Here is a 23547-nt window from a genome sequence, read left to right on the forward strand (position 1 = left end):
TGGCCTCTTTATTATATTCTTTTGTCCCCCATGAATGTTGTAAAGGCGTTCACGTGTTCAGAGCCGAACCTTCCTATCTTCGTGCAGTTGATGACGGTAAGATAATGAAGGTGGTATAATAAAAAAGGCAGGGTTACCACACCATGGGTGGGAGCTAGCGTTGGCGCTTTGGCGTACCGATTGAGATCTAGACAAGGGCACCAGGGGATAGTTGCTGTTGGTTGCTATTCATGAATACGTCTTCATTTCAGAGGTCGTACATCCCGTTCTATCGACTTTCCTTGCCTTTAACTCCATGTTTCCATGTCTTCTTAGACCCCAAAAGATGTTTCCGTCCATAGATTCAAGACAAAACACGTTCAAAATGGATGACGTCCGTAATGGAACCAAGTCGTGTCGTTGCGCTGTTAAAACAAATCAAAATCAGAAGCTGGCAGATGGCGCCACCGCCGGATCAGTCATCGTCGAGATAGTTGGCCAGCTGCTGGCCCTTGGTGCCAATGTATCTCATAAGGAAATCGACCCAGATCACGTCGTCCGAGGTCTCGCCCGGCCGGTCCGGGTGTGGGCTCGGCGGGCACGGCTTGATGGGGACCGTACGGACCAGAACATGGCGCAGGGAGGTCAGGGGCAGCATCATGGACAGCGGACCGACGTCGCCCATCTCGTCCCGCAAGAAGTACTCAATGGACTGGCAGATGTTGTTGCAGACGGTGCGGGTGATGCCAATGGCGTCGTGGGCGGCGGCTTGCATGGCAGGGATGGACGGCGGGAATTCGCCGTCGGCAGTGGCCGATTCCGGGCCGGAGCCCGGCGGCATGGACTGCGACGGCGCTGCCGGCGAGACGGCAGGCTCTTGGGACCAGTTGCCAGCGGAAATGTCGTCGGCCGCCGTCAACGGATCGTCGGTGGGTTCCGGGACCCGAGGAGGGCCGGGCGCGTAGCTGGGCGACAGCTGCAGCTCAATGATGCGGTTGTACAAAACGTGTATCTGGTAGTTGACGACCATGGAGATGACCCAAAAAAGCACGACAGACTGGCCGATGGAAAAGGCTGGGAAGTGGAAGGAAACGGCAAAGGGTCGGCCGCGGCCGTTGGTGTCGAACACGGGACACGCGATGGTGGACAGTTCCGGCCAGTACAGAGGGCCGGCGACAATGGCCTGCAGGTCCTTGTGCCAGCGCAGCAGGCAGCGGTAGATGGCGTCGTACTGGACGATGAGGTCCCAGTAGCCGCGAACGAGGGCCTCGTGGCCAATGGTCTTGTGCGCGGCGGCTTCGGCCAGCTTGTCCGTCTGCTCCAGGAGCACGGGGATGCAGTACATCTGGTCCATGAACTTGTCCTGCGGGTCTTTGGCCGACGTCTGCCACGGCCGGTTGGTCCAGGCGGGCTCGCACAGAAAGTTAGCCTTGCGCATCAGCAGCGCATAGATGAACTGCTGCACGCGCATAAAGACAAACAGCGAGTGGCCGAGCGGCGTGATGTGGGCGTCGGGCCCGCGCATCTTGAGCAGCGCCAGGCCGCCCGTGTGGTGGGAGTAGTAGCCGTTGATGTGGCGTGACGGGCACTCGGCAACTTCGTACATGGAAAAGGCCATGCAGGCGGCCAGGGTCTGGTCGGCCAGCTGCGTGGCCGGGTCGTGGATGGCGTCTTGCAGCTGGCGCAGGCCCTTTGTGTAGAGGCGCAGGCTGTGCTGGACGAGAGCCAGGTTGCCGCTGCGGCGGCCGACGCGGGCCATGCACAAGGCAGTCATGGCGGACTCGAGGGCCGGTGCGCCGTCGAGCGACGTGTCTCGGAGGTTCAGCAGCCAGTTGCGCGAGCGCATGGACGTCGTCGTCGTCTTGCAGCCGCTGAAGATTTCCTTGGGAAGGTGGAAGCTGAGGAACATGGGGAAGAGCTGCTCGCGCCAGACGGCTTCAGAGCCGACGTCGTGGGCGAAGGGTGAGCCGACGGGCCAGACATCCGTGCCTGCGATGCTGATGTCGCGCGATCCCGCGGCTGCAGCGGATGCCGACAGCGCCATGGGTGAGGCAAAGTCGAGCAAGGCAACGTTGGCGCTCGACTCCAGGATGGAGATGACGCGGCTCAGGGTCTCGACGGTCATCGGTCCGCGTCGTGTGGCGATGATCTGCTGCAGTTGTTGCGCATTGGTGCTGTTGGTGTTGGGATGGTTGCTGTGCCCGCCATCGTCGGCTCCCGTCTCGGCGTCCTCCGTGTCGTGGTAGATGTACTGCTTCCAGTACTGCTTGATATCGGCCGGTGCCACCGTGGTGGAGAGGTCGACGGCATCAATGGCTCGCGGCGTTCCACTGCTTGACCTGCTCGGAGCAAGAGACGATGAATCTGCCAACTCGGTGATGGCAGCCTCTGCCAGGGTGGGTGTTTGTTCATGGGCTCGTTTTGGCTTCGGGTCCTTTGCGAGCGCCTTGGGGGTTTTGCGCACCCGCTTGCGCCAGCGGCCCTGTGTCATGATGGTGCCACCTTCTGGGTCTTCGACAGCGTCCGGTCCGAGGGCCACGTTTGACGACATGACAAAGGCCACGGGCCGCTTGTAGCCCGTGCATAGTCGGTTGGATTTGCGGCAGTTGCCGCACGCTGGCTGGCCACCATCACACTGAAAAAAAAACAGACGTTAGTATCGGATGAAAGTATGTGCAAACAAAATCAGGTGTGTGTGAATGTGATGGGAAGACGGAATGATCAGGAGACATATAGGAGACCGCGAGACAAAGAAACGCACCTTCACTTTCCGCTGTATACAGGTATTGCAACCCTTGGAGCGGCCTGGAACGCCAACCATATTGGCACTGCAGGTGCAAGAACAGGGATTAACGTTCGTGATTGCCAAGGCCAAGGCGTGGAGAAATGGGGGTCGAAGAACGATAGTGAAATACGAAAGAGCCGGATCAAGTAATGGGGACTGGCTATAGGAACTGTAAACGGTACGTCTTTAAACGTGAGCACCGAAACGGTGGTATTACGCGAGGGGGGGAAGTGAAGTCGGCAGTTGTCGTGCCGGTACCCTGTTGCAGAAACAGAGAAAAGGAACAAGAGAACAGAAGAAGATCTAGTCGAAGAGATGATGGAATCCGACAGGGCAATGGATCGAGGCGGTTGTGATTAAATGGGAGGTGGCGGGGTGGTAATTGGGAGTTACAGCATCACCTATACGATGTCGTCAATGGTCAATGGGTGTCGATAAGGGACGCTATTGTGCTCGAGCCAACTTGATAACGGTGGGAGGTCGTGATATATGAAAAGCTTCAAGTCGCGATGGTCTTGTGAATTCCTCACCACGTCGTTTAACCCACGGCTGGAAAAGGATGCTGCAGTATGTCCCAATATACGTAAGGAGCCGCTGGGAATGTCGAAATGTTTCTGCCTGGAGGCAAATGGCTCCTCTCCACAACGGTCGACACACGGACATTGCCGTTCTCGCAAGTGACGTGGTGACAGTGAAAGAAAGGCCCGACGTCGTGAATGCGATTGCGAAGCATCGCAGGCTCCGCCACCTCCGGCAAGTGCGAGCGACGTCACCCACGTCGCCCGGAAAAGCAGGTGGGTCCTCCACAGCACGACGGCGTCCTTTTAGCGTGGGCCGTTGCTGCAGGATGGCCCTACTAGAGCACTAAGCCCAATGGGGACCGATTGAGCGAATGCGACGCCAGACAAGCTTTACGAATAGTGGGGCGTGGCCTGCCTGCCCCGTACGGAAATCTTTCAGTGAAACTGCACTACCAGTAATGGTAAGAGCCCCACGCATTCCACGTCGTCTCGAACTGCACAATCGACGATGCATCCACCACACCTGTCAGCCTGGCGTTTTGCCTTATGGGCCACATACTCCGGCAGTCACCCCGACTGTCTGCAACGCCTGCACTGTTCCTGGCGCCAAGGGCCCGTCCAGATTATTCTCCGTTGGCCTTACCGTGCAGGGCCAACGATCTGAGCCATACGCAGCATCGGCCAGTTGACTCTTTCGACGGGCGTCACGGACATGACCGTCCTTCTCGTTTTCTATCCAATCCAAGTGGTATTTTTCTCTGTGTTCCCTCTTCTATCTTACGTCCGTTTATTTATTTATTTTTATTCTTCTTCGTGGCCCTGACTCAACGCCCGGCTGGTGTCATCACGTTTGTTGTGGCACACCTAAAACCAACAGAGGCCGCCAGTCCAATCTTACAGCCAGTTTCGTATCTACATACGAAGAACCAAATCTGACCGTACAATGTCCGAAGCCCGCTGCCAAAGCTGGGGACGAACGAGCCAGGCCGTCGTACCGCCGACAATTTGACCTCCGAAATCAACACTGGCCAGTCGAGGCCAGCAATGCCGTTTAGCTACCACTTTGTGAGACCCTTTCATTCATTGCTCACTCGACAAGCTCGACTTCCTGCAACTCGTTCGTACCTGAAACGCGTCTGACAGCTCGTTCTGCTCGGCGCCGTACGGCAACCAAGCGTCCTCTATGGCCTGCCAATAATTTCGCGGCCGACCGTGTCGTCAATATCCGGATACGTGCGTGTGACAGCCGGATAGTTGTCGCATAGCAGCAGGCCTGGCTGCTCCCTTCCGACACGGCAGAGCATCTTGTCGACCGTTGACTGAAGTGCTAGGTACTGTGCTGACCTCGGTCGTCGACGACGGGTTGTCTCGTTATCAAAGGCAGCCAACTCCGTGTTGATGGCCAGTCGGCGGCGCGTGTGTCGGCCCCCGATACAGAACATCGGGGGCGAGCACAGACCGTAGGAGCATTTGATTCCCCGGTTACGCATTTCCTCTTGTCGGTTGTCGTGAACAATGCCGAGAAGAATGTCTTGGAACGTTGGTTAGCATCGGGTGTCCTGCTGTGTAGATTTCTTCTTCTTTTACAGGCCTCGTGCTTGTCGGTGTGGCGTGCTTCAATGGCACTGGTAATATCCAATATTGAAAACAATAAACTGAAATAATTCACGAATTTACGTACACTGTTGTTGTTTCGTAAAAGGAGTAAAATTACCAGTCAATAAACCAATACAGTGAATTACTTCACTGAGAGCTTCTTTCGCCCCATCGGTCTGAATTAACTTACAAAAGGTCATCCTTCACACAACTTATGATATTCCTTAACAGGGAAGCAGTTTATCTTCAGTTTACAGTGCATTAACATAGCTAAAGTATTGCTCGCTCTCCGAATATCTTGAGTCTGCCAGTATCAGCGTTCTTGGCCAACCTCCACATGCGTGCAAATACAACAAGATGACCGACCTTGCACCTCAAGAGCAGTTTGCTTTCCCCTTTGTGGACAACTACAATGTGCCCGGCTCGGCATTTGAACAGACCGGATTTGACAAGCTGCCAAAGCCAGACGATGTGCGCCTCGGTCTCTTGCAATACAGAGAACGACGTGCGGATGCATGGGAACTCTCGAACGGTTTCCTGCGCCCGTCTGTGATGATGTACCGGGAGCTGGGACTGGCCGTCAAGTTTGGCCACCACGTCTCCGTCTCGGAGGCACACGCTCTGCTGTTTGTACGCAAGCACTGTCCAGAAGTTCCTGTGCCCGAAGTGTACGCGTGGCGCCGCAACCGCCGGCAGACATTCATCTACATGCAGCACATTGAGGGCCAAAAGGTGCACTTCGAGGACCTCGACGAAGACCAGCTGCGGTCGTTTGCACGAGCCCTGGAGCGAGTCCCCCAGTCTCTGGTCTCGCCCATTCCGTTTATTGGTTGGTGCCCCGTGGTTGCCTCCCCCATCATGTACGGAGACGCCTTGTCGTTTTCAACAACTAACAAGCTAGGCCATGTCAACGGCCGACCGCTCCGGAACTGGGAGTTTATCAACAGCGCAACGCCTCACGCCGGACCCTTTCCCAGCCTAGCTGCGTTCCACGACTGGCTGACGACGGACTTTGGCAAATCGCCATCGATGAGTCGCGGTCTTTGTGCGCCGACCGCCACGTACGATGCCGACACAGCGAGACGACACGTACGGACCGCCGAGAACCGCGCCAGACTCGCCACCAAAGTCCCCATCGTGCTGACCCACGGGCGCCTGGGGTCGGAGAACGTTCTGGTGCGGTACCCGGCACACGACGGCGGCAGCTCGAGCGGGCCGAGTCCTCCGCAGATTGTCGCCGTCTTGGACTGGAGTACGGCCGGTTGGATGCCGGCGCACTGGGAGCACTGCGGTGAGATGTGCAACGACGACAAGGCGTGCATTCTCCACGAGCAGTTCATCGACGGCCCATCCAAGAATGGTCATGGTGATACAGCCAAGGTGGACGGGGCAGTGCTGGACCACGTAAACAGCGTCGTTCATTTCACGCTCAGCGCCTCCCACTGAGAATATTGGAGACATAAGCGTTACAGTGCCTGTTGAATACAATCTGGACAGAGTAGATTTAGATGAAGAGGGATATCACTGATGTTTCTAGGAGGCACATCATGACGAAGTGATACGACAGACCCCCAAATCAATCCCGAATGCACAAATGACCTGAATGTAGAGAATTATGGTATTTTGAGACATCCACTCCCGAACAATGCTCCACCAACGCCATCAAGAACAGGTACCGTGGGGGTCAGCCGCGTCTGATCTACTATCTGATGAAAGTATGAGAGAGATATGAACGTACTGTGTGATCGCAGTATCATAGTAGCACTCACATGTGAACCAATTTGTATTTCTGATCTCGCCGACTGATGTACTGTGCCTCCATAACACTATCCATCTCATACCAGTTTATACTATCAGATCCATCTCATCGCCTTCTCGCCCTCACATTACAGACCTTTCTCTTTTGTGTTACTTGCCGATCACTGTTTGTGGAAGCTTCTTGAGCCGGCCAGCAGAAGGCCTTCCAAATATAAATTGAGACCGCATCCCTATCCCAAACCATTTCAGTGTCAAGGTGCAAGAGAATCTATAGCAAATCCTTTCAACCTAACCTAAAGTCCAGTCACTGGCTTACGCAGCTTCCGCAAAGACCCAAGCACAACCTTGTAAACAACGGCGTTTCCAAAAACGCCCGACCATGACGAACATCACAGCGTCCGGGACCGACGGCACGGCTCCTATCAACCCCCTTCACCCGTCTGTCGAGGGCTGTGTCGACGACAAGGTCAAGGAAATCTACAACGAATACCAGGGTAAGACGTTGACGCAGAGAATGCAAGAGGCATCTCGTCTAAGGTACCCATTGCTAACAGCACAGCCAATCGTCTTCGCGCCGACCAAGTCTCCTATGACGAGTTCAACGCTGACCGCCAGCGCTACGTCTTTCCCCGGGAGAAGGTGGCCGCCCCCTTCTGTCCCGTCGGGCTTGTCACGACGCACCGCGTCCCCGTCACCGAGCCGGAAGGCAGCATCGACGTCCGTTTCTACCGCCCCGAGGGGTTTGACGAGGCCGACGGCAAGAAGCTTCCCCTCTACATCAATTTCCACGGCGGCGGCTTTGTGCTCGGCGGACTCGACGACGATGACTCCATGCTTCGACGGATCTGCAAGCGCACGCCTTGTCTGGTGGCTAACGTAGCCTACCGGCTGGCGCCCGAGTTCCCCCATCCGGTCCCCGCGACGGACAGCTGGGCCGCCCTCAAGTGGCTCGTGGACCACAGCGACGAGCTGGGCATCGACAAATACTTGATTGCTGTGGGCGGCCTGTCGGCCGGTGGCTGTCTGGCGGCTGTGCTGGCGCAGATGGCCGCCATGGACCCGACGATGCCGCGTCTCACGCTGCAGGTGCTCATTGTGCCCGTCACGGACGCGCGCTACGTCCCCCTCGTGGCGCCCAAGGATGATGCGGAGCTGTCGACGCTGCGCGCGCCCTACGACAGCTACTATGACTTTGCCTTTGCGCCCATGCTGCCGCTCGCGCGCCTGGCCTGGTTCTACCGGCTCTGGCTCGGCGAGGATCCGGACACGCACGCGAAAAACGCTGCCGACGTGCGGGCCTCGCCCATTGTGGCGCCCGACAATGTCCTGCGTATGGTGTGCGCGGCGTCGATCCACGTTGCCGAGATTGACCCGCTCGCCAGCGAGGCGTCGGCCTACCATCATCGCCTGCTGGACATAGGCCGCTGGAGTGAGCTCATTTCGTACAAGGGTATGGTACACCCCTTTGCGCAGTGGGACGGCGCGCTTCCGCAGTCCCAGGAGCTGCTCGCCAACGTTGTCCAGGCACTGAAGTGTGGCTTTTTTTGGGGCTACCCAATTTGCAATCCGGAAGAATGAACGGGATTAACAAGGTTGCCGTCACACGGATAGAAAGACGGAGTATGGTCGGAGAAGGCACTGGAGACTGAACAATTGTGAATTTAAACCAGGAACCTGATTCGGATCCTAGAGCGCTGCTTTGCAAAGGAAGAAACAAGGAGAAATAGAGGGACAAATCATATCAAGGAGAAATACTCGAACATGTGCCGTTTCTAATGTTGCACGCTCGCCAGACTGGCCCGTAGACTGCCGACAACGGCAAACGACAGAATGGGCGACATGAGGTAGGAGATCTAACGGTAAGCGTCTGGACCAACACAATGCGGTCTATCCGTAGGAAAGGGGAAGGACTCACTGTCAACAACTTTGCAATGCTCGTTTCGTCGTCCTCGTCGGCATTGCTGACTTGCACCAGCGTTATGAGCTTCATTGCAGGCGGGCCTGTCGGCATCAGCATCAGAGCAAACCATAGCATCGGGTCGTCGCCGACAAGTTCCGTCCTCGACGCCAGCAGATAGACTGCAGCAATGGAGGCCAGGGGCCACAGCACAAAACGCAGAACCAAGATGTACGTCACGGCGCCAAGCGGCAGCGGTTTCCCACTATCGCTGTGCCCGGCTCCGACCTCTGCACTCTCGCTCTGCTGGCTGGGCCGCTTGCCCTCCGTCTTCTTAGCCTGCCCCATTGCCGTGTAGAGCGACACCCCCGCCACGACGACGGGCAGCGGCACAAACAGCCCGCCAATGTCGTCGAGGGAGGCTGTCAGCCATGCCGTGAAGACGCCGCCATCCGTCGCCGGGCTGAAAAACGCGCGGTGTAGTGTCGGCGTCAGGCCGACGACGGCACCGGCGAGCGCACCAAGCAGCGGCGCATTGAAAAAGTCGGCAATGAACAGGAGCCACCAGCGTGTGCGCGGGCCGAGGGAGCGCCAGGTGGAGCGGGGCACGACAGAGACCCGGCGACGGTTGTGGTCGTCGGCGTGTATGGCGGACGACGAGATCGACGTCGGCGCATTCGCTGGATAGGGAGACTTGTTGCGGTGCCGCGTCGAGGGAAAGAAGGAGTTTTGCGGCCGCGACGAAGACGCAAAGGGGTCGACAAAGCGAATGATGGACTGGCGGAACGAGGACTTTGTCAGGCTGTCGCGGTTGCTGGTGGCCGCTTCGTCGCGCGCGAGCAGCCCCGTCGTTTCGTTGACGGGCGCAGACTCGATGGGTGGGGCCGCCGACAGTGGATCGTAGCCACTGACGCTCGATGCGGGACGGACGACGTCATTGGCACCGTCGTCACCACCCTCCTCTTCGTCATACACGTCGCGACCGTTGTCGTTGCTGTCGTCGTACTCGTCTCCATCCTCATCGTCGGCATCGGCGTTGGTGTCATTCGCGCCTTGTACGTCGAGAACGTCATCTTTCCCTTCATCGTCGTCGCCCGTCACGTTGTCGGGCTCCGGCGCATGCTCCGAGTCCATCAGCCGCGGTCCAACGGCAAAGGTCAGGCAACTCGAGACGGTCGAAAACACCAAGAAGTACGACTTGGCGCGTTCTATGGCCTCGCGCGTCGTCTCATCCGCGCCGCTCGCATCCACAAGCACCTGCAGGATGCCCGTTTGGTCGAGCGCGCCAATCAGGAGCAGCGGGTAGCTCGTCGTGTTGTTGAACATGACGGCGACCGTGGTCCAGTCGGGCATGCCCAGCAGCAAATGGCCGGCCATGCCGAGCACAAAGGACACGGCATGGCACACGAGCGCCCAGGCGAGGACGACGACGTAGCGATGGGCCGATCCGCTGTGCAGCTCGGCGCCAATCTTTGTAAAGAGCAACGCGGGCAGGAAGAGGCGGACGCAGACTTTCGAGATGGCCTTTGTGCTGCTGGACTTGAGGAGGCCCAGATAGGCAGCGATGCCGCCGTAAAAGATGACGAGCAGGACCGAGAGGCTCGCTTGTATCGCGGCCACAAACGACTCGACAAGGCCGGTGGACGCCATGGCGGAGGTAGTCGTTGGGGTATCACAGCTGTCGAGATTGGAATGAAGCCAAAGCCGGATGTCGTGAGAGGACGAACTTCCCCGGTCGTGACAAGAGTCAACAGTTGAAGATGCGTCTCAAAAAACAACGAAATATGAAGGTGAACGTGGACGGATTGGCGCTTGTCAACGATGTGAAGTCGTTCGTGTGGATTTCACTTCAGTTCTTGGTGATAGCGCCAAAACGTGCTGAAAAGCGTACGCACGTGTTGGAGATACAGTGGGTCAATGGTCCAGGCGGATGCTGTCGCGCCAGTGGCAGTGGCACTCGATGTGACGAATGCTGGTCGTTGAGAAATCGCGCAGATGCTGGCAAGCTGGGTTGATGAGAAAACAAAAAAGAAAATAAGGGGCTGGATAGCAGAGGGACTGAAGCTAGATAACGACTTCTGGGCTCAGAATGGCGAACACGCAGATTGGGGGAACTGTCCAAAAAAGGAAAGGGCGAACAATACAAATGCGAAGGACGTCAAATGGAAAGGGCGAACGATACAAATTGGGAGGACGTCACGACCCAATGCAAAGCTGTCAAACAGAACGACCATTCGCAACGATGACATGTTGTGCCATCAGCGCCCGGAAACGACGCGTGGAGTCTCACGGACAGTTCCTTTCATTTCAGACTTCGACATACAGAGGACACTCTCCTCGGTCTTCGTACGCCCACATCGCCGCCATGCTATCCATGTACAAGACCAAAGAGACGACAAGAAACGACAAGAAACGAAAAGAAAAAGCAACGAGAGAAGACCGGATACACACCGATAAATCATAACTATATTCAGGAAGCACAGAACACAGAACACAGACCGCTCCAAAAGAGATGGAAGAACGCGCCAACCCCCCTTCCCCTCGCCAATGTCACAGTGCCACCACGTCTCTCACTCCGGTTTCTGGGCATAGACGCAAATGCTTCACGACGTTGATGTCAGTGCTCTGGCCACCAAGCCGCGACATCGCTGGGGAATCGACTTACATGGGGACGTAGCCGTGGTGGGCGCGGTCTTTGAGGGCGGCCCGCACATCGACCAGGAACAGCTCGACCTCCTCCTGGCTCCAGCCCCAGACCTTCATGCAGATGCTCATCGTGATGCCCTGCGCCGCCTCCAGCAGGTTCGTCATCATCAGGTGGCCGCGGATCTTCTGCTCGTCGCCGCGGGCCCAGCCGTTGGCCGGCACGGCAAACTTTTTTTCCGTGACATTGACAAAGCCAATCTCGCCGAGCCACTGTTTTGTGTGCAGCGGGGCCATGGGGTCGCCGCGGCCCAGCTTGCGCACGCCGTCGAGGATCAGCTGGTGCCAGCGCGGCAGCACGGTGTTTTGCAGGGACGCGTCAATGGCCTCGATGACCATGAGCGTCTCCATGATCTCGACGTGGCCGCCCGGCCGCAGATGCTCGAAAATGCGCTGCAGGGTGGCGCGCGGGTTTCGGAGCGACGGCAGGATGTAGCGGCCGTGGACAAAGTCAAACGGATGGCTGTAGACCCAGTCGTCTTCGACGTCGTCGACCTCGAAGCGCAGGTTGGGCGGCACATACTCGGGCTGGATGGGGCTGAGGTCCGTGCCGAGGACGTCGGCTTCGGGGTGCTGCTCGGCGAACTCGACGGCCCAGATGCCGGTGCCGGTGCCAATGTCGAGCACGCGGTTGACGCTGCCAATGGGCGCCAGGTAGAGCTTGCCTTGGAGCAGCCGGGTGGCTAGGTGGTGCTGCAGGTCGAGACGGTTCTGTTCTTGCTGTGGAGAGGAGTTGGGGTAAGTTTCGTGTGGTGGCTGGTGTGCGAGGCACACTTGAGCTTATGATCGCGACACACCTCGTCGTTTGGTAATAAATATTCTAGAATGGTCAGCGTACGGCTCACAGAGAGACAACGATGCTTTAGACGCCTTCTCACTTACTTCCTTCCTTGTATTTGTGATACGTTCGTCCGTACTCCTCGACAAATTCATAGACACTTGACGATGCCGAGATGCTCGAGCGGCTGTGTTGTCAGTGGAAGAAGACGGTGTCCAAACTGGTAGACGAACAACGTACGAGGTATCCATCTCGCCGAGATTGGAAATGGCATCGTCGTCGTTTGTGTCGATCTATTTTGCATTGCCGTCAGTTGCTGTATCGGCGCCATCCAACGACAGCCACGAGATGCAGGCAACATACACTTAGTCCAACCGAGAAACTGCTGAGAGATCGTGTCTCCGACTCTGCTGATCCGCCTTCCGCTGTGTCTTGTGGGTATCCTGGGGTCGTTGTCGCCGGTGCGGCCGGTGCAACTGCGGTGTCGTCTTGCGGCGCCGCTGGAGCGGACACCTCTTCTGATGGGTTGCTCATGATTGAGCGTTGCGTACGGCAAGGCTGTAATCTCTTTTCTCGTGGCCGATGGCCGTCAATGTTGTTGAAAGGTAATGCGTGGCGTGGGATGAAATGTTTCTCTACACAATAACGACAAGGTAAGGATCGTCTTCGTTTCAGATCAAGATCAAGGCTATCTCGCACAAGGTAGCGCACAGGACGCTGCTGTGGCGAGGCTGTGGGCTTTTGGTAGCGACCACTTCAATGGTTCGTCACTTATTTGTTGTTTCTTGACGCCATTTGCAGGTTCGTCCCCTGATCGTCGCTTTTCAGGCTGAAGTAGCGAGCTGCTCGCTGGCTGCCATGCATTTGCCGGCGTCTCGTGCTGTTTTTCTTGGTTGATCCGCTGAGTCGGTTTTGTGGCACTGTCTTTTTTTTCCTTCCTTTTGTCAACTCCTTTGGTTCCTACCGGAGATGGCTTTGCGTGTGGATTGTGGTGTTTCCAGTAGTTCTTGGTCTCAGTAGATACGTCGTATTTCGTTTCTGTTTTGAGGATACCTGCCCCCTTTTATTTCACACAAATCGGCGACAGAACGGCGAAAGACTAAAAATAATAGAAAAGAAAATGCCATGCGCAGGCTGTGGACGGCGCACCGTTTATCAAGACCAAACAGAGATCCTCTGTACAAAGAGGAGGGGAAGCCCGGCACAAGGCAGGGTAGAAACAACACTCCGTAAAGACAGCAACCAAGAACCGATGCGAGCACGAGACGGCACTCTCTATCCGCACATTCCGCTATTTGTGGTTTTGTGGTTTGGTTGCTTCCCATACACTCTTCTATCGTGTCCTTTCTTGGCCACACGCTATGACGGCAATTGTCGTTTGTAGACAGGATGTATTCAGCCGTCCCTTCAAACCAGAACTTGCTCTCCAGGGCCAAGAAATGTAAACCATACGCGTGTCGGACACGGGAAGATGCAATGCCATCACCTGAGCCTCGTGTTTCGTCCGTCTCTTCGTCGTTATATTAATCGCCATGTAACTATAGGTCAAACAGTAGGGGACAGGAGACGAAAGCAAACAAATGCGATGCTTTCATCTGGCCGGGTGTGTAGCAAACCATCTTTTGGGGCAGTTTTGTTATCTCTCTTCCTCTCTTTTCCTTCATCGACAAACGGGGCGTCCTGTGCCGCCCGTGCACACAGCCTTCCATTCGCCGCACGCCCACTCCTCCGCTCTTTGAGTGTCCGTCAACCCCCTGTCGCTCCTTGGCTGCTTTAAACGGCCTTCCCTTCCACCACTGATTTTGTTCTGCTTCGTCCCGTTCGTTATTCCTGTGCAGCGGCACAGACTGAAGCCAATTGAAGGCATTCGTCCGAATCTGCCATTGTGCATACGACGTACGTCAGTCATAGTCTGCAAGTCCAGAATCAGCATCGAATGCTTAGTCTAACTTGTCCCTCCGCATCCCTGTGACACATCCTGCCCTACCCAGCGCAAATGTACAACAAACGGCGTTAGCCAAAGGATCTTCCCGGCGCCACCCGCCTGTGTTACTGTCGGCTTTGCGTGGGATGCGGAGGTGCAATGAACAGGCACTACGCCATTAACGAGAATCCACTGTGGACGGGCGTCTGGACAGGACATCCTTTGTGGGTAGCCTATCGACGCGTCATCTCCCATACTCTCACATACTTCAAAAGCTAAATGGATAAAGAGAAGAGTCGTATTTCAGAGTAGTTACACCTCCCTGACTTATGGGAATATTACACATCAATGTACACGAAAGAGTTACCTCTCACATGACCCATTTTCGTTGGTTGTATCAAATACGTCAACGACGACAAGATGCGGTCATTAACTGGACGTTTTTCATGCCACATATCTCCACCTGCACACGCCAAACCCACTCGGTGTTGTCTATTTGCGCGAGTTATTTCAGTAATGTTTCACTGGATGGGGTGGTGTCGAAAATTGCGCGTCAGCCGTAAGCAGGCAACAGGTAAGGTAAACGCCAAACATATGGCTCTTTCTCTTCACAGTGCTAATGCAATATTTTTTTACACCGACTTTGAATAGAAATTAGATTCGACGAATGGCTCTTAATAGTACATTTTCTATCTCCCTAAATTGATACCATTTGGTAAAGCCTGCCCGAACGTTCAACTCCTTTTGTAAACTATCCCGTGTAAGACAAGCTGAATGTATGAATGTCATAATTAAAATGCCTCACACTTTCCCGAATATCATATTTTAAACCACCTTCTCCCTCTAAAAAAAAGACTTGTTGATTTCATACAAGGCGCCGCAGCAAAGGTTATCCTCCAGCGCCGGTCTACAATCGCTGGCTCGCACTCAAACTCTGCCGCACCGAGTCGGGCAGCCGGGCCGGGATGTCGTCGTTGTCGGATGACGAGTCCGAATTGTTGGCGTTGTCGTCATCGTTGTCCACGGGTCGCGGCAGCGGTTGCGCGCGGGGCGTCTCAAGCAAGTGATATGCCGGCGTAGGAGTTTTTCGTTTGGGCTCCGATGCGTCAAACGAGCCCCGTGAGCCCGTGCCATGCTGCGAGCCCGAGCCATCGTCTGTACGCATGCGCTTTATGGAATCGTAATTGGTACCGTTGGCTTGCGACGAGGTGGGCGTCGAACGGCTGCCATACGACCTACCGGTGGTCGGCGAGCTGTCTTTGGCGCCACGCAGCAGGCCCATGCGCGCCTTCTCCGCCTCAATTTCGGCCTTGGTGCGACGTTCACGCAGCCGTACGCCCCACTTTTTCCGGATGATGGACTGTCTCGTGCCAAACGAGTTCTTTAGATTGCCGATGATCGTCTGTCGCTCGGCCAGGTCGGCAATCTCTTCTGCTTCGCGGAACTTTTCGGTGTACATCTTCTCTGCCTTTTGAAGCTCTTCGTTCAGCGCCGCGAGCTGTGCCTCGGACAAGTGTGCATACGGGTCGGAGGTGGGCGTTTTCAATCCAGGACCCGACGGCGAACCTGTTTGAGACTCAATCGTGCGGACAGGAGTGGCCGTTGATCGTGCTGCCGGGAAGGTACTTTCCTTTGACTGGCCAAAATTACCACCTACAGCACCGTGCGCTGTCGGCTCCGGGGACATCGTGGCCGAAGGCCATGCTGTCGATGGCATTGCTGCCGGAGGCTTTGGCGCCGGGATAGCATCATTCCGTGTCTCGTATTTTGAGCAGGCGCCAGTAGAGTTGTGCTAGGTGTTGAGGTCAGAGCTTGCTTCCTGCTACGTGGTCTTATGCCAACACGCAGAACACGGTGCTACTTACATATGTTAGGGCATAATTGTTCTCAAAGCCTTGACCACAATTTGAGCACGAGAAGAGAAATCCTTCTTGGCCGTCAGGCCGCTGCATGCAAACTTGGTTGGCGACATGCTGCATAGAAATTCTTTTGTTAGCACATATGCTGGTGGCCAGAACTCATCCGGACGACTCACATAAACATAAGGTGGCTCCTTGTCAAAGACCCGGTTGCACATTCGACACTGCTTCATAGGCGGCGGAGCTGGTGCAGACGTTGGCGGCGGAGGTTCTGGCACGTTCTGCGGGATGACCCGTTCCTGTCCACTGACGGGCTCTTCAACAATGTCGTCCGGTTCGTAGCCAAGCCGCTCAGCACGCGCAAGAGCATTGATCAGCGGCTTCGCATCGATTGTACGCAATCGAGCTTCGAGTGCCGCGTCGAGAAACTGGTTGCTGGCCTTGGCCAGGATGATACCGGCAATCTCGTCAATGTCCGACGTGTCCAGATGTGACACAAGCTCGGCTCGCGCAATCTTCACTACTCGTCTTCCAAAATCCTTAATGGAGCCCTTTGCAACATCTGGCGGAGCACTATCAAGAAGCGCGTTGAGCTAGTAGGCAAGGAAAGGAAAAGCTCAAAGTTAGCCGCAGATAAATATCAAATGAAGGAACAGATGTTAACTCATACCATAAAGCCTTGGTGGAAGCTGGTACCCATAAGACACTTCTGCCAGTTCTGGCGTATTGCACACCGGACAGCAGCTGACACACTTTGCTCGATCGCAAAGGTCAGGCGCATATAGTCCTCCTGGATCTTGGGGTTCTCCCGCGCGTAGTCGCGCCCCGGTGACGGATGCGGGATACCGCCGCGGGGATCCGAGTAAATCGGCTCGACACGTGGAGGAGCCGGTGGAGGGGGCCCTTGCGGGGGTCGGTTGACAATGGGCGCACGGCGACTTATGACTGGGTCTGGTGGCCGAACTGGAGCATGCAGCGGCCGTTGTGGTTGGTGACTGTGCGGTACAGGCTGGTTCGCCGGGTACGATGGCTGCGGCGATGGTGACAGTTGTGAAGTCTTCCAAGCATATTGCTGCTGGGGAGGCTGCTGACGTTGCTGGGGAGGCTGCGAGGTTGGTACCTGCACTTGCCGAGGCATGCTTTGTGCGCGCTGGCTTTGTTGGCTCTGTTGTGTCAGATCCTGCCGTCGATTTTCAACGGTATCGACGTCTAAACTAGAACGCTGTTGTGGAGGCTGCAGTGGCGTTGCTTGTGAGGGACTTGGTGACGATACAGAGGACAGTGCCCGCACATGGGCAGGTGGAGCCGGAGCCGGTGCCGGTTTGGCCGCTGTGCCTGATGCTGGGACTAGAACTGGAGCTAGACCCGAAGCTGGTGGCGTCGGCGTCGAAAGGGGTACAGAACTTGTTGCCGGCCGCAAGGACGGCATGATAGATGGTGACCCCCCGGCCGTCAGAGTCGTCGGCGCGACACTGGCGCTTGTGCTACGAACAAGGCCAACTTGTGTCGTTGGCGGAGGCACATGCGTTGTTGCAAGAGCCGGCGACTGCTTGGGCGTGGAAGAGTAAGCCGCACCGGCCGGCGATGCTCCGGCCGGGGAGGGACTGGGTCCGGGCATCTTGCCAGCTGAGCCTGATGCGCGCCGTAGCGCCAGGGCCTCAACTGCAAAGATTGGCTCGGAAGTGAGAGAATGCCAGTCAGACTGCAAGCAAAACTACTGCTCGTCCATCCGCCGTGTCGTCGTCTCGCAAGGCAGTTGAGTTTTGCGTTCAAGCGGTGTTTTGTGCGGAGAGAACAAACCACAGGAGCCGTTCAAAAGCCCGTCATGTCAGGATTGTCGCGAAAGGCCGCGCCCTCAACGACAAGTGAGCGCGCGGGTAGAGGCAGTGTGAGGCGCAAACACGACGACTGGTGACAGTCTTGTTCAGCTTCGACGAGGAGCTGCCGAATAGCAGGAAAGATGAAAGCCAAGAAAAAGAGATCCAAATAATGTTCAGGGAAGGGGACTTTTGCTTTGCAGTGTTCAAAAACGTCTCACTGGTGACAACGCGGAAGGCGCGATGGAGTGTGTTGCGAGACGAAAAGAAAAACTGCACAAAACGGGAAAGCTCAAACGGCAGAGCCCAAGGGACAAAAGGGGGCGCGTAAAAATGAGTTATATGAAAATTTAGGAAAGAAGCTGAAAGCAGGAAAAAACGTGTATGAGCCGCAGGAAGGTGCGAATGGCTCTCACAGCCTTGTCTGTGGTACGTGACGCGTGATGAAATATTTGTGAGAAATCCCGAAATAAAGGTGATGAGAACCGCGCAATCGAGGCAAGCCAAGTACGCCTGTAACGATGGTAATGATAACCGCTAAAACTGAAAAGCGTGAAGCAATAATGCGCCGATGAACAGCTGATCCCTCACGGCGCAAACGGTTCTTGTCGTTGGTTCGTGGACGCGCGATGATGTTGCGGCCGTGAAGAGGTGAAGCGAGACAAGGTTAAAAGAATGGAGATTAAGTACGGAACACGAAGTACGATTGGGTAAGAAAGCGTGATAATTAAGTAAAATGGCCTTCGTAGCGACCAACTAGAAGCATGCGTTGGGGCTTTTGCTTTTTGGTAGTAATTAATAAGATACAGTGTCTATGTCTGCTAGAAATACCGACTTTTGCCAAACATGTATGTTGGAGGTTTCAAATGGGGGTCCGAATACACGGAAAAACTCGTAATTATGCAAGGAAAAGAATGGCGCTAGCCGAGTACATTCTAGCGTGGTTAAATTATGTACTAAAATGGGAATAACGTATCCACTATTTTGCATACCATTGGCTGAAGGGAAAGGCAACAATCGAGGTAAAACGGCTGCCAATCCTCATTTTTGTCACAGCAAAAGCACATTCGAGACTGGCCAGTCCCGCGTTTCAACCGCAACGAGCAGCACGGCGGCATATCATGCCGTGTGTATTCCGATTGTTGTGAGATGTGCGTTACTTTCAGACGGGGACAATCAAAGACGAATTTCTGAGGAAGTTGCAAAAACTACCGAGACACCAATCATAGCGTGTGATTTGCTAAGTTGCCACCAGGTAAAATGGTTAAAGTGGGGCTTCGGCTTTGTGCTGATACTATTCAATTTGGAGCCGCTGTTACTAAATTTACGGAGTATTAGCATGGCAATTAATGTTATAGCGTACTATGCCCGTACCATAGCGGCCTGCAGCAGTAAGTAATTTACACTGCGCACATCGATCACGCAAGTGCGACACAAAAGCATCCCAAGCACTTCATCATGGCGACACAACACGACACAGCGAGACAGCTACAAAGCTGACTATGCAAGACTATGGAGACGTGAAGTACATGAAGCGTGAGAAACGTGGCATATCGAGAACATGTGAAAATGTGAAAATAAGAGACAATTAAAAATGCAACCCAAGAAGAGCCTTCCGACAACCCACAAATCCTGGAGACCATTTGAAAAACATACAATGTACTCTTCTCTTCTCCCCTCTTCTTGCTTTAGTGTCTTTCGCCGAGACACGCTAGCAGCAACCGCTCAGAATCACCACTGGTCTCGCCGCGGATGCGCTGGGCCAAGCTGCGGCCGTAGCGCTTCTCGTAGGCGCCCCGGACGTTGGCCAGGTTCGCGCGGTCCCAGTGGACGCGCACGACGCGGCTGACGAGCAGCTTGTCGCGGGTGCCGGCGCCGACCATGGCGTCCTCGAGCAGGGCGGCCTGGTGCATGTACTTGTCGGTGGCGTGGCGCAGCTGGAACAGCAGGGCCTCCTCCATGTGGCCGGAGAACTCCTTGCGGATGACGTCCTCGAGGGCGCGGGCGTAGCGCTGGCGGTATTCGTAGGCGACGGCGCGCAGGTGGTTGTCGTTGCGCGTGCTGAAAATGCTGCACACGCGGATCTCGTCGGTGCCCAGCTTGGCCTCGGTGGCATTGTACAGCTCCTGGACGTCGCGGTCGACCTCGTGCTTCTGGACGGGCGCGGCGTCCTCGGCGCGCGTGGCCTGCAGCACAATCATAAAGTGGCGCTCCGTTTTCATGCTGAGCTCGCCGCGCACGGCGTCCTCGAGCGAGCGGCGGTACGTCTGCTGGTACAGGCCCTTGATGGCGCGCAGGTCGGCGTTGGAGCGGCTCAGCAGAATGTCGTTGAGCATCGACTCCTTGGTGCCGGGCCCGCTCATGGCGCTGTGCAGCATGTGCACGTCGTTGAGCAGCGGACCGCGGCACAGCGCGACCAGACCGTACTCGAACCAGCTGCTGGTCTCCGACTGGATGTCACTGATCAGGTCGCGGTTGTGCAGGCGGTGGTAGGTGTTGCGGATGGCGTCGACTTGGAGCGGGTCCTTGTCCGCAAGCACGCGAATCAGGGCCTTTTCGTCCGTGCCAAAGCCCTTCATGGCCTGGCGCAGCGCGTGCGCATCGTGGCTGGCGTCCCAGTTGATGGACTGCGGACCGGCGTAGCCGACCGACGGGGGTGTGGGCGGCACATTGGCCGCATACCCGCCGCCGCCGCCATAGCCGCCACCACCGCCGCCTGGTGGTCCGTAGCCGGCCGGCGGTGGGGGGCCCTGCTGCGGCTGTCCATATGGGGCTTGCTGTCCGTAGGGCGGCTGTTGGCCGTAGGGCGGTTGTTGACCGTAGGGGGGCTGCTGGACGTATGGTCCCTGCTGCGGAGGAGGCGGGTGCTGGCCGTAAGGAGCCGGTGGCTGTTGGGGGTAGCCGCCATATTGGCCTGGCGGTGGTGCGCCGTACGGAGGCTGCTGTGGAGGAGGTGCACCGTACTGCTGGGGAGGATAGCCGCCCTTTTGCGGGGGAGGGTATTGACCGGGAGGCGGTTGCTGGTAGTATCCGCCACCCTGCGGTGGTGGCCCTTCTGCGATGGCATTAGTATGCGGTCGCTTTATATGCTATGATGCGATAAGGAGGGTGACAGAGGTCACTGCTGCAGTTTATTGCATGTCGCATTGGTCGGGAAGGGCGAAAGAGGCAGGCGCACCCCGACCAGCTAGAGAACATGGGGAAGAGGGGCAGTCGCAGGGGAAAACTGCTAACGGCCTGAGAGCACGCGTGAGCGGCACAGATGGAGGACAAGTGTGACTTATACGTACGACCGTAAGGAGGATAGTAGGACATCTCCAGAGTCTGTTTCGCCGGGTTCGTTTGAAGCACGATGGTAATGAGGGTCGTCGTCAAGGCTGGCGGCCGTTGAGAAGGAAGATGAACTGGGGAAGACGAATGAACTGGTGACACTGTTGACGCTGTTTTATTTGGTCTAGACTATGGAGGTTGGCGTTTGGCGCCTGGTCATCCTGCATCAAGCCTTGCCCGAAGGAGCTGAAGGACTGGGCAAACGTTGTTGTTGGCGGCCAGGCAGAAAAGAACTTGATGGCGCAAAAGACGGAGAGGCTGAGTTGGTGGTAGGAATATCTGGGCGGGGCAACTTGGTGGCTATTGGCGCTGACCCGCTGTAAATACGTCGTACATGCTCAACCAAGGTCAAAGTTTGGCAGAAACGGTTGCTCTTCTGACGTCTTCTGGCGGTGCATTTGGAGCGTGCGTGCACTTGTACTGCGAGTGAGTGACGTTTTTGGAGGCGTTGGAGGCCTGGGAAGATGGGGGATGGCATGGATAGGTAACCTCGAAGACGCGGCGGGCGACCGTACACTTCGGCATGCAGCAGTCCGATATCGACTCTGGTACAACGCGGTCGTCTGCATGTATTGGGCGATATTGGAGCCAAGCGGAAAAGAGCTGGCACCAAAATTGGACGGTCGGTATACTGCAACCAGAGTAGATGCCCGACCAAAAGGAACAAGCAAAAGGTCAGGGAAACACTCTGGAGAAGACGACCAGTCGTGGCCGATATATATATCGACAGACAAGTAACTTCCTACCAACGGCCGAACGACAGCGGGAACGTCAGGATACAGACTGCCAGTACGCTATGACATAAGAACAGCCATTTGAAGCTGGTCAGCGGCGCCAAATGACGCCAAAGTGAACAGGTTCGCGCCGAAACAGACGTAACGTTCGGCGCAGCCGGACAGTGGAGGAACAACTGTGGCTGTGCGGTGGGCTGAATGCTCTTTAGCGACGACAAGTCTTGTTAAATGGTGCTGGGGACGCAAAGAATACCTCGGATAGAACACTTAGGCCGCTGCAAAGGACCTGTTTGCGACTGCAAAGTGCGCCAGCGGAAGTAGTGGTCTTGGCAATGCACCAATAAACCAACAAATGTTGGAGTAAGTACGTTGCAGTCCATCATGGGTTTGCGCTTCAGAGTGTTGCGAAGCAACGTCAATTCGACATCATAAAAGCGTCGAGCGCTGAACCGTGTCGTAAAAGGAAGAAAGCGTACGTCGTATAACCGTGAAACTAGGAGATTGGAAAATGGAAATTCGTGAAATATAACCCAGATCGTGATGTTGTTCCCGAGTGAAGTATGGCGGCTTCGGTATTGTATGCTTGTTTCTAGCCATATCAAGTGAATCGTCAGAATGTGCTAAACGGTGTCAAGGGAAGTGCTAGGCAGCGGTCTGGTGATGATCAGGGTCGGGAGTCGGGTGGGTGAGATTTCGTTTGGAATCATGGGTTTCGAGCAGTTCTGCTATGAATCTGTGAATTTGATTAGAAAGTCGTCACTGTCGAAATCCAAAACTATTTCGACACCTTTTACAAGTTGGCGTACGAATAGAAATATGTTGTTGGCGAAAAGAGGCCGCCTGTCTTGGGTTGAAGAGCACGGAGAGGACGACCGACGAAATAAAAGCTGAGGTTTTGAGGGTGTGAGTCGTGTTTGAACTGTATCGGGAGCATTTATTTCAGGAGAATCTTGGGCGTCTGACAGACACGGGTCGCGTTCCTCAGGCGATGACTGTAGGGTACTAGGCAAGATATGTATCCAGATGCCCGACGCAGTTGCGACAGAACGCAGCACCGTTGCAAGATCATGCAAGTATATATTCGACTTACGAGAACAAAGACAAGGCAGAAAATGTAGTCCTACTGAGTCTTATGAAAGCCGGTAAAATAGTTGAAAATACGCAGTGACGGGAGAGCAGAGGCGAGTTGGGGGAACATTTTTAGTGGCATCAGAAGACATACTTTCGCGCAGCTCTATCAGAGGACTCAAGTGATCGCAGTGAGTTGGTATTCAAAAATCTGAAGGGTCGGCCACAAGAATCTGGAGACAGAAGCCAAATGTCGAGAAGAGAGGTAACATCACTGTCGTGAAAATATGGGACAAGGTCAGAATCAAAATAAAGGCAAGCATTCATTCACTTTATATGTCGTAGTCGATAAAGAGAATACTGTAAAAACGCCACAAGCTCGCATGCAAGACCATTCACATCACTTGTTGGGGGCGACCTATGAACAGGGAGAACTGTCTGTTGGAAGGTGAGCAGATTTCTAACGTGAATAGAGGTGGTTTATGGCATTTAAGCAGGTTAGGTTTAACGCAAGGGGTGTCGAGAACACGGCAGAGGCGCGCAGTCCGAAATGCGTCAGCAGCTGTTCACTGCCAATGTGACACAACGGCAAGGCTGCCACTTTGGTGAACAAAGAACGTTGTTCACTTATTTTGCCACTTACAACAGTGATGTCCGCGCTCGTTTCATCAGCCTGGTGAAATTGGACTGTCTGATTGGCCTACTTGCGATCTGGACTCCGCTCCGGGGAACACGGCAAGGGATTACACTCCATATGCAGCTCTTGCGATTTTCTTTGTTTACCAATGTCACGATATC

At 55.4% G+C, this 23547-nt stretch overlaps 8 protein-coding genes across 8 annotated transcripts; 2 read left to right on the forward strand and 6 right to left on the reverse strand.

The window, feature by feature from the left end:
* Positions 1-454: 454 nt before the first annotated feature.
* On the reverse strand, positions 455-2800 carry SPBR_02412 (c6 zinc finger domain containing protein; the record flags this gene model as incomplete). The annotated part of the gene is made up of 2 exons (XM_040760715.1): positions 455-2614; positions 2741-2800. 2 exons carry the CDS (start codon positions 2798-2800, stop codon positions 455-457), a joined length of 2220 nt encoding a protein of 739 aa, XP_040620873.1.
* Positions 2801-4466: 1666 nt separating this feature from the next.
* SPBR_03378 (uncharacterized protein) lies at positions 4467-4727 on the reverse strand (the record flags this gene model as incomplete). Its single annotated transcript, XM_040761679.1, has 1 exon — positions 4467-4727. One exon carries the CDS (start codon positions 4725-4727, stop codon positions 4467-4469), a length of 261 nt encoding a protein of 86 aa, XP_040620874.1.
* Positions 4728-5238: 511 nt separating this feature from the next.
* Positions 5239-6327, forward strand: SPBR_02985 (uncharacterized protein; the record flags this gene model as incomplete). Its single annotated transcript, XM_040761288.1, has 1 exon — positions 5239-6327. One exon carries the CDS (start codon positions 5239-5241, stop codon positions 6325-6327), a length of 1089 nt encoding a protein of 362 aa, XP_040620875.1.
* A 691-nt stretch (positions 6328-7018) lies between these two features.
* On the forward strand, positions 7019-8217 carry SPBR_02920 (uncharacterized protein; the record flags this gene model as incomplete). Its single annotated transcript, XM_040761223.1, has 2 exons — positions 7019-7133; positions 7199-8217. 2 exons carry the CDS (start codon positions 7019-7021, stop codon positions 8215-8217), a joined length of 1134 nt encoding a protein of 377 aa, XP_040620876.1.
* Positions 8218-8411: 194 nt separating this feature from the next.
* Positions 8412-10186, reverse strand: SPBR_09117 (uncharacterized protein; the record flags this gene model as incomplete). Its single annotated transcript, XM_040767243.1, has 2 exons — positions 8412-8492; positions 8555-10186. 2 exons carry the CDS (start codon positions 10184-10186, stop codon positions 8412-8414), a joined length of 1713 nt encoding a protein of 570 aa, XP_040620877.1.
* Positions 10187-11197: 1011 nt separating this feature from the next.
* SPBR_02829 (methyltransferase type 12) lies at positions 11198-12551 on the reverse strand (the record flags this gene model as incomplete). The annotated part of the gene is made up of 4 exons (XM_040761132.1): positions 11198-11955; positions 12122-12204; positions 12258-12310; positions 12381-12551. 4 exons carry the CDS (start codon positions 12549-12551, stop codon positions 11198-11200), a joined length of 1065 nt encoding a protein of 354 aa, XP_040620878.1.
* Positions 12552-14848: 2297 nt separating this feature from the next.
* Positions 14849-17418, reverse strand: SPBR_02366 (uncharacterized protein; the record flags this gene model as incomplete). The annotated part of the gene is made up of 3 exons (XM_040760669.1): positions 14849-15733; positions 15977-16393; positions 16471-17418. 3 exons carry the CDS (start codon positions 17416-17418, stop codon positions 14849-14851), a joined length of 2250 nt encoding a protein of 749 aa, XP_040620879.1.
* Positions 17419-19305: 1887 nt separating this feature from the next.
* On the reverse strand, positions 19306-20932 carry SPBR_02692 (annexin; the record flags this gene model as incomplete). Its single annotated transcript, XM_040760995.1, has 2 exons — positions 19306-20672; positions 20908-20932. The coding sequence occupies 2 exons, from the start codon at positions 20930-20932 to the stop codon at positions 19306-19308; spliced, it is 1392 nt and encodes a 463-aa protein (XP_040620880.1).
* Positions 20933-23547: the final 2615 nt, after the last annotated feature.

Source organism: Sporothrix brasiliensis, assembly GCF_000820605.1.
Source record: "Sporothrix brasiliensis 5110 chromosome Unknown Cont17, whole genome shotgun sequence".
Classification (NCBI taxonomy): Eukaryota; Fungi; Ascomycota; class Sordariomycetes; order Ophiostomatales; family Ophiostomataceae; genus Sporothrix; species Sporothrix brasiliensis.